The 14,785-nt window shown below is 42.9% G+C and overlaps 1 protein-coding gene across 4 annotated transcripts in view; it reads left to right on the top strand.

Annotated features, from left to right (window-relative positions):
- Positions 1 to 14,785, top strand: part of PRKCE (protein kinase C epsilon) — a 543,326-nt gene that overhangs the window by 186,541 nt on the left and 342,000 nt on the right. Inside the window, exon 1 of one of the 4 annotated variants that reach the window (XM_044925876.1) lies at positions 4,028 to 4,096. The exons of the other annotated variants lie outside the window; for them this stretch is intronic. Within the exon in view, the coding sequence (XP_044781811.1) occupies positions 4,043 to 4,096 (54 nt within the window). The 5' untranslated portion in view covers positions 4,028 to 4,042. Of the gene's footprint in view, positions 1 to 4,027; positions 4,097 to 14,785 lie in introns of those variants that run through there. 4 annotated transcript variants of the gene reach the window in all.

Genomic DNA, 14,785 nt, shown 5'->3' on the forward strand with positions numbered 1-14,785 from the left:
GGATGGGGGTGGGTTTGGGGAAGGAAGAATATAGGATGAAGTACCTTGAAAAAGTACTTTTGAGGACTGGTGATACAAGTGAGAAGACAGTTCCTGGCCATTTAAACAATGCTGCATGCCAAAGGAGTGACTCAGATGGAAGATGCTAGAGGAGGCAGGAGGAGACAGATGAGACCCCAGGAAGGGAAGCATTGGACCGCAGTGCAAGGCATGCCTGGGGGAGCTTGCAGGATGGTTATGTGAGCCTGGCTGCAGCACTGGGCATTTGCAGTGGGAAATAAGGACTAAGAGGAATGCAGGGACAGTTTAGAAGAAGTGGGCTGCCATCTTGAGGAGTTGAATGGCACCCTGTGGGCAAGGGGTGTTTTGGTGAAAGTGGCATCGTGATGACAACTGTATTGTAAACGGGTCGTGACTCCAGTAGGATTAGTGCTGAGAATGAGGACGATCTAGCTTATCAGCCATGTTTCATGAGGACTGGCACCAAGTGTGGGCATGGAACCAAAGGGTAGGCACAGAAGATTACGAAGAAGGATTCAGGGGCTCAGTGACTGATGAGATTGGAGGGGCAGAGTGTGGGAGGATCTGGGATGGCTCCAAGTGAAGGGCCTGGGAGAACAGGCTGCAGAATAGTCTGGTGGTTGTCCAGGGCCCTCTCTTTCCAAGTTCTTTGTATGTATCTTTTCAGAAGGTATTGTGTTAAGTCAGTATATAGAAGTTTTGTGCATATGAAATATGAGTGTATGTAAAGGCACAGGGAGACAGGAAAGAACATGTTCCTGTCATCTCCAGAAGGGAGAAGAGGAATTTTGTAGTTTGGGGAAGGCCGATGGCATTTTAGGGGCTTCCTCGATGGCTCAGCCAGTAAAGAATCCACCTGCAGTGCAGGAGATGCGGGTTCGATTTCTGAGTCAGGAAGATTCCCTGGAGGAGGGTGTTACAACCCATCCCAGTATTCTTGCCTGGAGAATCCCCATGGACAGAGGAGCCAGGTGGGCTATGGTCCATGGGGTCGCAAAGAGTTGGACACAACTGAAACGTGCATACACATGTGCGCACACACACACATACACACATGCGTGCACACATGTGCACGCGCACACACACACACACACGTGGCATTTTTAGAGCAGCTGGTTTCCAGAGGCTGAAACTTGAGCCAGCTCTGGAGAGAAGTGCTGTGGCTCTTGGGAAAAATGAGAAGGCAGCCAAAATCATGAACCCACAAGTAGCCCCAGTAGATAAGGTTGTAGGTAAGCATTGCCAGAGCTCCCCACCTCCTGCCTGCATGGTTGGGGTTGTCTGTGGATGAGTTTGTTGTTGGAAGTGGACAGTAACTGCCAAGGATCCCCAACTTGCATGGCTACTTTCTTCTTTTTTCCTGGGGTTGGACACCCTATAAGGACTCTGGGCAGTAGAGAGCTTTGTGCCAAGGGAGGCTTTGCACCTTCGACTTGGTTAATTCAGGTGGCTTGGCCATTGAGGTGGTGGTAGGGCTGCAGTTGGGGATGCCGTGGGTTTAGAGTTACAAATCAATGCCATTCACTGAATGAGTTGCACAACCAGGGCCTAAATCTTTCTCATAAGACTAACTTCTTTTTTTGGGGCTTGGTTAAGACCATTTGTTTTTTAATGTTCTCTCTTTGTGAAGCGAGTTGCTTCTTTTAATTTTGGCAGTGATTCCCTTATGCAGAACATAAGCTCATGTTAATAATTGTACTATCCCCTATGACAGGGGTCCCCCACCTCTGGGATCTAGTGCCTGATGATCTGAGGTGGAGCTGATACAATAATAATAGGAATAAAGTGCACAATAAATGTTATGTGCTTGAATCATCCCTAAACCATCCCCACTGCCCCCGTCCATGGACGTGGTCCTTGGTGCCAAAATGGTTGGGACCTCTGTCCTCTGTGAGGTCCTATGACTGATACTGAATGGCCCAAACAAAGCATAACACCAGGTAAGTGAAGTTTTTCTTCACTCTTCTGATTGAATCCTGGTAGGATTGAATCCTATAACTGACATGTGTTCCCACCACCCTACCCCAGTTGCTTGGGGAGACAAAGATGAATGGGAAGCTGTTCTGGAAGAGCCCAGTTTCCTGCTGTGGTGGCTCCCAGTCTCAAGCCCTGTACCCCAGGTAGCATGGCAGAGAGTGAAGTGATCTCCATTAGGTCTCTGAGCATTGGCGTGAATTCCCAGATCTTTAATTCTTAAGGCTTGAGAAGTTGGCCCGACAATCACATCCTTCCCACTGCCTCAGATAACACACCTGGGGATGCCAGGTTTGTCACCTGCTTTTTGGATGACAAAAAGTGGGAATTTGTTAGAAAATGATTCACTCCAAGTGGCTGAGCTATTGAAATCACATTCTCAGGGAGGCTTTGGCAAGCTTTGGGTCCCCTTCAGTTAAGAAACCTGTGATTCACCCATAGCTTTGTGAACGAAAGAATCAGAGTAACTTGATTTCAAGAAACAAGTGGTGAATTTTCTCATATTTAGGTAATTGGGTACTAGGGTCTGTGTTACACTCCAGGAGTTTCATTCACAGTGATAAAGTCATAGGGGTGAAGGTGACAAAAAGGCAGCCATGGGTGGGCCCTGGCAGCACCTCCCCACCCACCCTGCCAACCCCTGCTGCTTGGTCTGATTCTCCTTGCAGGCTTCCAAGGGGGGCATCTTCCATCTGTGACAGGGAACTTCAGGTTTTCTATCCCTTCTTCTGGCTGCATTCTGTTTATTTCCCAGTTTGTTCCCTGAGCCCAGTTCTACCTCTGAGGGCTCACCCAGCTCTGTCGGCAGTTACAGAGGCATCTGAGATATGTGTGTTCTGGGCAGCTGTTTCTGTTCGTATGCTGGTAGAGTGTTTATACAAGATGCCAGCCAAAGGGTCACAGCCCCGGGGATGCGTGAGGGTAGGGCATCTGGCCTGGCTGACATGGCACAAGCTTTGCACTACCAGGGTAGATGCCCATCAGATCACTGGCTTTTCCTGGCACTGCCAAGGGGTTAGCAGGCTTACTTCGTACTCTGGAAGCTGCCACAGCCTCAGTCCCTGCAGAAGGCTGACCTTGCACTCTGGCTCACTACCGGGGCACAGCCTAGTGTGGTCATATGAAAGCTTACTGGGTTTGGTGGTGGTGAGGTAATCTTGAGGCAATCAAAGTAAATGAGGGATAATTTGCAGGCTTCAGCAGGACAGTCACATTGTTAACACAATTAGTTCCATTAATGCTCCCTAATCATCTAAGATAAACAGACGGCCTTTGAAGTCAGGGAAAATATCTCTATGAAGTAAGGAAAGGATGAAGTGATCAGCTTCTTATTTCTTCAAAGCACTTATCAATGTGAATCCTGACCAAAACATTAAAAACACCCACCACCTACCGTGTATGCATGAGGGGATCAGGGAAAGGGCTTGGGGAGTCTCTTCAGAGGAGGTGGGGCAAAGACCAGATGGACAGCTATGGCTTGGGTTTAATCATCCTGTGTCTGCAGTAGGGCATTGGGTTAGATTGGTTGAGACAGAAAGTGGGAAAGACTTGGGTTAAATGAGGTACTCTGCTCCCCAGATAAGGTCTTTAAGAAAGGCTAGGATGAGCTGTGGACCACAAGCCCAGGTGGGATATTGAAGTTCTCTACTTCCTCCCTCCCTTCCTCTTTTCCTCTTTTCTTCCCTTCTCCTTTTCCTCTTCTTTATCTCTTTATCTCAAATACATATAGAAGTAGACAGCATAGAATAATGGATTCTCTTATATGCACCAGCCAGTTTCAACAGTCATCATAACCAATGACCAATTTTCCAATTAATATTTAATTATTGGCACCCCCTGCTCTATGGGGGATTTTTCTTATTCATTGAATGTTGCTCATCTGTTTATGAATGATGGGGCTCCTGGAATTTCTGGTAGAGATTTCTTGTCTATTTTTCTTTTTTTTTCCTTCCTTAGAAGTTGAATGGGCCAACAATTTAGGTCAATATAGAGGTTTTCCTAAGAAGCTGCATCTGGGGCAAGAAAAGTAGGTGAAGGAGGTGGAGTCATGGGGCCTGCAAAGGCAACAGAACCTGGGTCCATTGGTATGCTGGATGCACTGGTGGGTGGAAATACCTTTTCGTTTTTATTTTTAATTGCTGACAGTTTAACTTATCTCCAGCTGAGCTGCCCACTCGAGACCATTTATACACAAGAATAAACATGGGAATAACAGCTTCCGTAACAGTAGCTATGTCAGCCTCAACTTTACCTGGCTGTGATTCTAAATCTTCTTAACCTTTTCCTGTGTCTTGCCTCAGAACACACAAGAGTTCCCCTGTGGGGATCTTGCTTGTCTGCAGTCCAAGAGAGCACATTGCTCAGGGGATTCTGGCACCCAGCATCTTGCTCCATTGTTTTCTTGCAACAGGCCTGGGAGTGCGGTGCCCATTGCAAGTCTTCTTCCACTATGTCCTGACTGAATTTGGAGTCAGGGTGTTTAATGGTCGGGGGAGGGATACTCAATCTGTTAGAGAAACAGCAGCAGGCAGATAGGCTTCCCAGAAACAGGAAATGCCTTTATGCTAACTTCAAGCATTATTTCAATTTTTCTACATTTTTTTCCTCGCCACATGAACCCCATGCGTGTGTGTGCCTGCTCAGCCACTCAGTTATGTCTGACTCTTTTGTGGCCCCGTGGACTGTGGCCCTCCAGTCTCCTCTGTCCATGGGATTATCCTGGCAAGAATACTGGAGTGGGTCGCCATTTCCTCCTACAGGGGATCTTCCTGACCCAGGGATTGAACTCTTATCTCCTGTGTTTCCTGCATTGGCAGGTAGGTTCTTTACCACTGAGCCACCTGTGAGGCCCCTGACATGAACCCCACCTTGTAACAGATACAGCAAGTTCAGTGATACATGAAGTCAACGTCACGTCAGGCTTTTAAAAAACTACTGTGTATGGGGGTGTAGGGGTGGGGCGGGGATGGTGGATAGAAAGAGTTTTGACCCTCTCTTCTGAAGACACAGAGAAAGCTAAAAATCAAGGCCTAAAAATCTGCCACAAGTCTGGGATGAATGTGCATGTTTGGTGTGGTGGTTTGGAGGAAGGAAGGAATGAAATCAAAGCAGAATCCACCCGGGGCAGGCGAGGCTGGGCCTGTGTGGAGGTCTTTCAGGCACCTGGGCTGGTCCCTCTCATCTTCCCAATCTCTCTGTTCTTATGGCCCAATCTACAGATCCTCATCCCTTATCCAGCCCTCTCAAGGCCCAGATTTATTTAGAAATTCAGAATTTTGTGTTTTCTAGAATTTATTCTGTATATTCCATAATAACCCCAGCAGATTCTGGGGCAGTCCTTTATGATCGAACAAATTAATATTTCTATAACACAATTGTATAAATTTTCACACTAAGTGGAATAAGCAGAGACAATAAATAGCCATGTGTCAGCTTGGGTCAAGGTTTGTGGCCAAAGGATTTTGACTCAAATTTCAAAAGTCTAATTTTTAGAGCATTTTGGATGTCAGGACTGTGGGTCGGGGGTTTTAGCTCTGTACTGCCTCTCTGCTAGGGACTTCTGAATTCAGATCTTAAGCTTGGACTTTCCCTCGCCCTTGTCTGTCTCAGAGGTGTCTCCAGCCATATCTGTCCAAACTCTGCTCTGGATGTCCACGCCTGCCCTGCCCCCTTCCTGGTCCTCTCCTGCTTGGTCAAGGACAGATTCATGTTTTGCTCAGGCCCCACAACTCCATGCTAGCCTCGAGCCCTCTCTTTATCTCAGGCACTGCATCTAATCCATTAGGAATCCTTTTGGCTCCACCTTCAAAATATGTTCAGAAACTGACCACTTCCCCTCACCTCCACTATCCTGTCCCTTCCTAGTCATGCTATCATCTTCCCTGGATTATTGTGATAGCCTCCACCTCTAATTGGATTATCATGACAGCCTCTGAGTTGGCCTTCCTGCTTATTATCTCGCCCCCAAGGTTTATTCTCCACACAATAGCCAGAGAGATCCTGTCAAAGTGCAAGTCACAGCACATCACTGCTCTACTCAGACTTGCCTCTGGCTTCCCATCTCAGATCAGATCAGATCAGTTGCTCAGTTGTGTCTGACTCTTTGCGACCCCATGAATCACAGTATGCCAGGCCTCCCTGTCCATCACCAACTCCCGGAGTTCACTCAGACTCATGTCCATAGAGTCAGTGATGCCATCCAGCCATCTCATCCTCTGTCGTCCCCTTCTCCTCCTGCCCCCAATCCCTCCCAGCATCAGAGTCTTTTCCAATGAGTCAACTCTTCGCATGAGGTGGCCAAAGTACTGGAGTTTCAGCTTTGGCATCATTCCTTCCAAAGAAATCCCACTGCTGATCTCCTTCATAATGGACTGGTTGGATCTCCTTGCAGTCCAAGGGACTCTCAAGAGTCTTCTCCAACACCACAGTTCAAAAGCATCAATTCTTCGGCGCTCAGCCTTCTTCACAGTCCAACTCTCACATCCATACATGACCACAGGAAAAACCATAGCCTTGACTAGACGAACCTCTGTTGGCAAAGTAATGTCTCTGCTTTTCAATATGCTATCTAGGTTGGTCATAACTTTCCTTCCAAGGAGTAAGCGTCTTTGAATTTCATGGCTGCAGTCAACATCTTCAGTGATTTTGGAGCCCAGAAAAATACAGTCTGACACTGTTTCCACTGTTTCCCCATCTATTTCCCATGAAGTGGTGGGACCGGATGCCATGATGTTCGTTTTCTGAATGTTGAGCTTGAAGCCAGCTTTTTCACTCTCCACTTTCACTTTCATCAAGAGGCTTTTTAGTTCCTCTTCACTTTCTGCCATAAGGGTGGTGTCATCTGCATATCTGAGGTTATTGATATTTCTCCCGGCAATCTTGATTCCAGCTAGTGTTTCTTCCAGCCCAGCGTTTCTCATGATGTACTCTGCATATAAGTTAAATAAACAGGGTGACAATATACAGCCTTGACGAACTCCTTTTCCTATTTGGAACCAGTCTGTTGTTCCATGTCCTGTTCTAACTGTTGCTTCCTGACCTGCATACAGATTTCTCAAGAGGCAGATCAGGTGTTCTGGTATTCCCATCTCTTTCAGAATTTTCCACAGTTTATTGTGATCCACACAGTCAAAGGCTTTGGCATAGTCAATAAAGCAGAAATAGATGTTTTTCTGGAACTCTCTTGCTTTTTCCATGATCCAGCGGATGTTGGCAATTTGATCTCTGGTTCCTCTGCCTTTTCTAAAACCAGCTTGAACATTAGGAAGTTCACGGTTCACATATTGCTGATGCCTGGCTTGGAGAATTTTGAGCATTACTTTACTAGCGTGTGAGATGAGTGCAATTGTACGGTAGTTTGAGCATTCTTTGGCATTGCCTTTCTTTGGGATTGGAATGAAAACTGACCTTTTCCAGTCCTGTGGCCACTGCTGAGTTTTCCAAATTTGCTGGCATATTGAGTGCAGCACTTTCACAGCATCATCTTTCAGGATTTGGAATAGCTCAACTGGAATTCCATCACCTCCACTAGCTTTGTTCATAGTGATGCTTTCTAAGGCCCACTTGACTTCACATTCCGGGATGTCTGGCTCTAGGTCAGTGATCATACCATTGTGATTATCTGGGTCATGAAGATCTTTTTTGTACAGTTCTTCTGTGTATTCTTGCCATCTCTTCTTAATATCTTCTGCTTCTGTTAGGTCCATACCATTTCTGTCCTTTATTGAGCTCATCTTTGCATGAAATGTTCCTTTGGTATCTCTGATTTTCTTGAAGAGATCCCTAGTCTTTCCCATTCTGTTGTTTTCCTCTATTTCTTTGCATTGATCGCTGAAGAAGGCTTTCTTATGTCTTCTTGGTATTCTTTGGAACTCTGCATTCAGATGTTTATATCTTTCCTTTTCTCCTTTGCTTTTCGCTTCTCTTCTTTTCACAGCTATTTGTAAGGCCTCCCCAGACAGCCATTTTGCTTTTTTGCCTTTATTTTCTATGGGAATGGTCTTGATCCCTGTCTCCTGTACAATGTCACAAACCTCATTCCATAGTTCATCAGGCACTCTATCTATCAGATCTAGGCCCTTAAATCTATTTCTCACTTCTACTGTATAATCATAAAGGATTTGATTTAGGTCCTACCTGAATGGTCTAGTGGTTTTCCCTACTTTCTTCAGTTTAAGTCTGAATTTGGCAATAAGGAGTTCATGGTCTGAGCCACAGTCAGCTCCTGGTCTTGTTTTTGCTGACTGTATAGAGCTTCTCCATCTTTGGCTGCAAAGAATATAATCAATCTGATTTCGGTGTTGACCATCTGGTGATGTCCATGTATAGAGTCTTCTCTTGTGTTGTTGGAAGAGGGTGTTTGTTATGACCAGTGCATTTTCTTGGCAAAACTCTATTAGTCTTTGCCCTGTTTCATTCCGTATTCCAAGGCCAAATTTGCCTGTTACTCCTGGTGTTTCTTGACTTCCTACTTTTGCCTTCCAGTCCCCTATAATGAAAAGGACATCTTTTTTGGGTGTTAGTTCTAAAAGGTCTTGTAGGTCTTCATAGAACCATTCAACTTCAGCTTCTTCAGCATTACTGGTTGGGGCATAGACTTGGATTACTATGGTATTGAATGGTTTGCCTTGGAAACGAACAGAGATCATTCTGTCGTTCTTGAGATTGCATCCAAGTACTGTATTTCGGACTCTTTTGTTGACCATGATGGCCACTCCATTTCTTTTGAGGGACTCCTGCCCGCAGTAGTAGATATAATGGTCATCTGAGTTAAATTCACCCATTCCAGTCCATTTTAGTTCACTGATTCCTAGAATGTCGACATTCACTCTTGCCATCCTACTCAGCGACAAAGCCCAGCCCTCACCACACCCCCGCCTCTGGGACCTTGTCACTGGTGACCTTCCTCACTCTGCTCCTGTCTCCCCATCTCCCACCCTGGTGAAGGCCAAGTCCTCTCCCACCTCCCAGCCTTTGCACTTCCTCTTCCCTCTGCTTGTTGCACTCCTGTTTTCCTCCTAGAAATCTGCAGGCCTGACTCCTTGAATGTCAAGAAGGCCTTTCTTGATGACCTTAGATAAATGAACACTAAGTCACCAAACCCAAACTTTTTACTTGCCTTTTAACAAATAAAACATGAAATACTCTGAAGGGAAACCAACAAAAGGTTTAACAGGTTAGAAAAGATCTATTAACTGAAACTTGTTTTCTGTTTCATCTACTCTGGGCAGTGAACAAAGCATTGACTATTCTAAGGACAGACTTAAAATTTTTGAACTTTATTTTCCTTTGATGCCTTTGAAAATCTGAGGACTTTTTTGTGCTTGGACTTTTTGTGTGCTTTCTTCTACTTATTTCGATTCCTGCCTCTATTAATTAGTGATTGAAGATAGCCCTACACTATCCTCACAAAGTGGATGGAGTTGAGAGCACCTCTCATATGGTCTGTAATACAATATACTTGTGATATAGGTCTTTTCTGTACTTGTCCAAAATATATGGAAATCTGATGTCCACAAGAGAAAGTCACAGGTTCAGAACTATTCCAGCATTCAAAGTTTGGACAACTTTCTGATCCCCTTTGCTATGAACTTCAGGAAATATCTTTCCTTCTAGTTCAGATGTTGGTGGGACTTCAGCACATGCATGTCTAATTTGTGAGTCCAACTGTATTTTCCTGTTCATTTTACAAGGCCTGCAACTTCATAAATGTGTAGAAAACAAGTAGAATTTTAAGGAGAGTTGCTCATTTTCAGAGAATAAATAGTTCCTGCTTTTATGTATTCTTTGTATCTGAAAACCAACATAATAATTTCTTTATAGCAAAAGCCCAGTTGAACATTCACACATGCTTGTTAGGTTACATGTTAAGGTAGGCTTTATCCCCAAAAACTAGAAATTGTATCAAACTTACTTTATCTTCTTTACTATTTTAGCACAAAATCTAAAAATTTTTTAAATTTAATGTTTTCCTTCAAAATTAAACAGAGTCAACTGATTAATTTCTAATTGAGGATAAGATTTTACTGATGTTGACCTGCCTATTAAATTCCCTTTTCCTCTGTATTACGTGTTTGAGGTCTATGCTTGGTTTTTTAGAACCAGCATTTTACATTTTTTATAAATTTTCTTTAAAAAATTATAGGACAGTGAGGACAAATGAGAGAATATATTCCTAAGAATACCTGTAAAAACAAAGATAGTGATACCACATGGCTAGATGTTAGCCCAGTATGGTTATATCAAAGCAGAAGTGTTTGGTCATTACCTGGTTGACAAAGTCTATGCTGGTAGGAAAGTTTGTTACATGGAAGGTAGTTTAAAAGTTAACTGTATATAAGGTATAAAAATGTGGGCCACATCATCCCACAAAAATGGAGGAAGGGTATTGTCATCGTACAAAGAAGGAGATTTAATCAAAGCAAATGATTTTGAAACTAGTACATTCTATTTGGCTGAGCTACTGAAGCTTCTCTTAAGATGTTCTAACTGTCCCCAAATGAGGAATATGCCTAGCTACTAACCCCTTGTAACTAGTGATTAGGATTGAGTAGTGCTGTGAAACATTTGACCAGAAAATTATGCTTTTATAGAAGCATGTCAAGTGAACACAATTTGTCCCGTTTTTAGCTTGCACCTTAAGGAATTCTTAAGGAAGTCTGGTGGCTCAGAGGTTAAAGCGTCTGCCTGGAATGTGGGAGACCCGGGTTTCATCCCTGGGTCAGGAACATCCCCTGGAGAAGGAAATGGCAACCCACTCCAGTACTCTTGCCTGGAGAATCCCAAGGAGGTGGAAGCCTGGTAGGCTACAGTCCTTGGGGTTGCAAAGAGTCGGACACGACTGAATGATTTCACTTAAGGAATTCTGCAGTGAAAATCGGGATAACTGAGTGTCTTTATTTTCAGCTATAGATAATTTATTGAGATGTCTGAGTGGATTGCTTGACCTTACTCTGCCTCAGTTTCCTTACCTGTAGATGAGGGGACTGAGCCACACAGTGTCATTCAAGCAACAATTTTATTGTTTGACTTTTTAAATCACAAAAGTTATAGTAGAAAGTAGAAGAAAAGATGAAGTTTAGAAAGCTATGAATATGCACAAAGAAAAATCACACATTATTTCACTCTCTGTGGATAACATTTTATTTTTTAAAAATTGGGCCATAGTATACCTATTCCTTTGCCATTTCATTTTCTTTCCATTTTTAATACCATATTTTGCATATCTTTCCATGCCATTAAGTATAATTCTACAAGTTTTTGTGTTTTTTTTGCAATGGCATGGTATCTAATGATTTGAATATGCTACAATTTATTTAAATAGTTTGCTATTATTGGACAATTAGTTTCTAATTTTATACTCTTCAAAATGTTGTAATAATGATCCTTGTATTTAAATCTTCTTGCACATGTGTGATTTGGGATAAATTCCCAGAAATGGAATTGCTACGTCAAAGGATATAATGGCAAATCACCCTACAAATTTTGTGCCAATTTGCACTTCATTAGCAGTGTATAAGGGGGTCTATTTCTCCTCTGCTCTTGGATAATATCATTTAAGATGATATATCTTTGGAATTTTCATTCAAGGTGGCCTTGGAGCAAATACGTTGATTGCTTTGCCTTCTCAAGGTCCCAATTAAATAATAGAAAAGTAAAATGATGGGAGATACAATTTTATAACAATAAGTGAGCAGAAAGATGCCATCAACAAACTATTTCAGTGAATTTCTGGAAAAATAAAGGAGAAGGCAGGTGGCAATCATGGGATGGAATAGAGATACAAAGGAGCCACAGCTCAGAACATGTGTGGAAGGGTACCAGAGCCCCACCTAGAGCTAGCTGTTCTGCAGAACCCTCAAGGAGCTCAGGCATGGAGACTCAGTCACCCCAGAGGCAGAAATGAGATGTGCAGCTGAAAGCAAGTGACTGTTTGAAGGTCTATATGTGGAATACACCAAATAATAGGAATTTCATGGAGAAAATGAGGAAGTCAATAGTAAAGGACACAGAGAAGAACCTATCCCACAAATTCAATAAATCCAAAGAACAAGTACAATGAATCAAAAAAAAAGCAAAAGATACCCTGCGCATATCATGGAATTTCAGAACTCTGAGGATAGAAAAGAGATCCTAAAACTTCCACAATGCAGACTACTAACCACACGTTACTAATCATGGCGTGAGATCCTAAAAAGTCCAGAGAATGAAGACAAAACAATGTCACCTACTAAACAAAAGCAACCAGGCTGATATTAGAGTTCACTGGCAATATTAATGTTAGAAAAAAAGTTCTAATAATGATTTTTTTTTTTAACCTAGAACTCTATATCTAACCTCTAAACTATCAATCATGTGTGAAGACAGGCATGCAAGGTCTTAGAAAGCTGGCTTTCTATGCATTCTTAATCAATATATCAATCAGAATGTACTTTACTGGCAAAAACAAGGGAATAACTCAGAACAAGGAAGATGATGGATTCCAGCAACAGTGACTGCATGCAGTAGAGCAGTGAAAATGAATCATGTACTACAGCTGTGCAGGAGACCAGAGCGCAGTCAGCCCAGATTAGGGAGAAGTGGACAGTGAAGGTCACCAGAAGGGCAGACCCTTAAACAAGGGAACCCAGGGGAAACTTAAGGATCTGAGAAAGGCAATTGGTAGAGTGAAAAAAAAAAGCAGTCCATTTGAATTTGATGCCAGGTATATTCTTCATTGAGTGGCATATGGGTTGTCACATTGGACTCATAGAAAAGAAAGTATATGTGATATCATTTACAAAGTTATAATTTTACATATAGAAATTTTACATATAGAAACAATACTATTACTTCATTTTCAAGTGTTGAAACCAACATATACACAAAACATGGGACTCAACTACAGTTAGAAAAGAATATCAGTATTGTTAACATCGATGTGTGCATACTTAGTGACTCAGTCGTGTCCAACTCTTTGTGACTCTATGGACTGCAGCCCACGTGGCTTCTCTGTCCATGGGATTTTCCAGGCAAGAATATTGGAGTAGATTGCCATTTGCTCCTCCAGGGATCGAACCCGTGTCTCTTGTGTTGGCTTATTTACCACTGAGCCACCTGGGATGCCTGTCAACACTGATAGTCGAACAGTAAACATGTGAAGGATAGGGGTGGGGCTGGAAGTATTCATCGTCTCCAGTTAGAATGTGGAAGGTCAAGGGACATGGTCTATAGTTGATGAAACAAGAAATTGACATTTAGATTGCTTTTTTGCAGTTGTAGAGAATAGAGAAGGAATTGAGAATTGCAGTGTGTAATTATTTTGTAGAGGGAGGAAAGTGAAGTGAGGTGGTGAGTGAACTAAATCCTCATCTATCACAGCAACAAGGCAAGAGCAAATGTCTAAAATAAGAAATCCGGAAATTGAGGTATAAACATATTATTTAAGGACACTGTAGTGAGGGCTAGAAAAACCCAAATAGAAATTATTAAAATTGGCTCCCTCTGGGGAGTATGGGGCAAGAGACTGCTGCCTCTCATTGTAAGTTCACATGTAGCTTTGATTTTTAAAAACTGAACACATCATGGTACTTAATTTTGTTTATATTTTAATAAACAAATAACTCAAGAATACATAGCCCCAAAGAAACTTTGCCTAATTTGATAGGCAAAAGAAAAAAATTCTTACCCTTAGTTAAATTTGCATAACTTTGCTTATTTGAACCAAGTGTTTTCAAAGTAGCTTATGAATCTTAGCTTTCATGCCTCTGTGATTTTTATAAAACCCTTCTTTTCCTCATCAGGCATGGTTCCAACTATATGATGCAAGTGAAGTCGCTCAGTCGTGTCCGACTCTTTGTGACCCCATGGACTGTAGCCCACCAGGCTTATCCGTCAATGGGATTTTCCAGGCAAGAGTACTGGAGCGGGGTGCCATTTCCTCCTCCAGGGGATCTTCCAGACCTAGGAATCGAACCCAGGTCTCCCACATTATAGGCAGGCACACACTTTACCCTCTAAGCCACCAGGGAAGTCACTTAATGATGCTATGATGCAAAGCAGTGGCAAATAGGACTTGTTATACAGAAAATCTCAATACAGCAATATTTCTAGGAGGGCATTCACTCCCTGAAACTGGGCATCCTGCCCTGTGTTTGTGTCTTATAGTCCAAACCTCCTAGTGGTTTTGCTGTGGGATTGGTGTTCCTTCAACTATGAACTCCAAGAGCAATGAAAAAGCTTTACTTTCATCATTCTTGTTCCCAAGAAGCAACTCTGCCTTCATGCACACAGCATGGGCTCCATGAACAGCTCACAATGTGTTCTTTCTCCAAGATCTCCTTGAGTCCTTACCTTTGATTGGGCCCAAGGTAACAGGAACATTGGATAGGGAGTTGGAGAGCCCTGCCTTAATGCAGGCTCCCCTTCTTCAAGCTGTGAGGATGTGAGCAAGCCACTGAAATCCCTGAATCTGTTTTCTCATTCCTGAAATGGTTAAGATAAGACTCTCTCTCATCCAGATAACATTTGTGAAGTGCTCAGTAAAGGGTGTTTATTAGACTTGTGATTATTAGCATGAATAAAAGAGTCTCTCTTTTTGAGACTCTCAAAGTGTTAAATAACAGTTATAATGTCTTAGGTTTTGAAGGGAGTCAGGAACTGAACACCTTTGTGAGCCATTGGTGAAGGTCCTACTAAGTTGTGATATTATAGAGACAGAAAAGTCCCTGGTCTGGAGATAAATTTTCTGGTTGCACAATCTTGAGCTCCTTACTAAGGCTTGGCTCTGTTCTACGTGGATCCATTGAATTCC

This window comes from Bubalus bubalis, chromosome 12 (genome assembly GCF_019923935.1).
Source record: "Bubalus bubalis isolate 160015118507 breed Murrah chromosome 12, NDDB_SH_1, whole genome shotgun sequence".
Classification (NCBI taxonomy): Eukaryota; Metazoa; Chordata; class Mammalia; order Artiodactyla; family Bovidae; genus Bubalus; species Bubalus bubalis.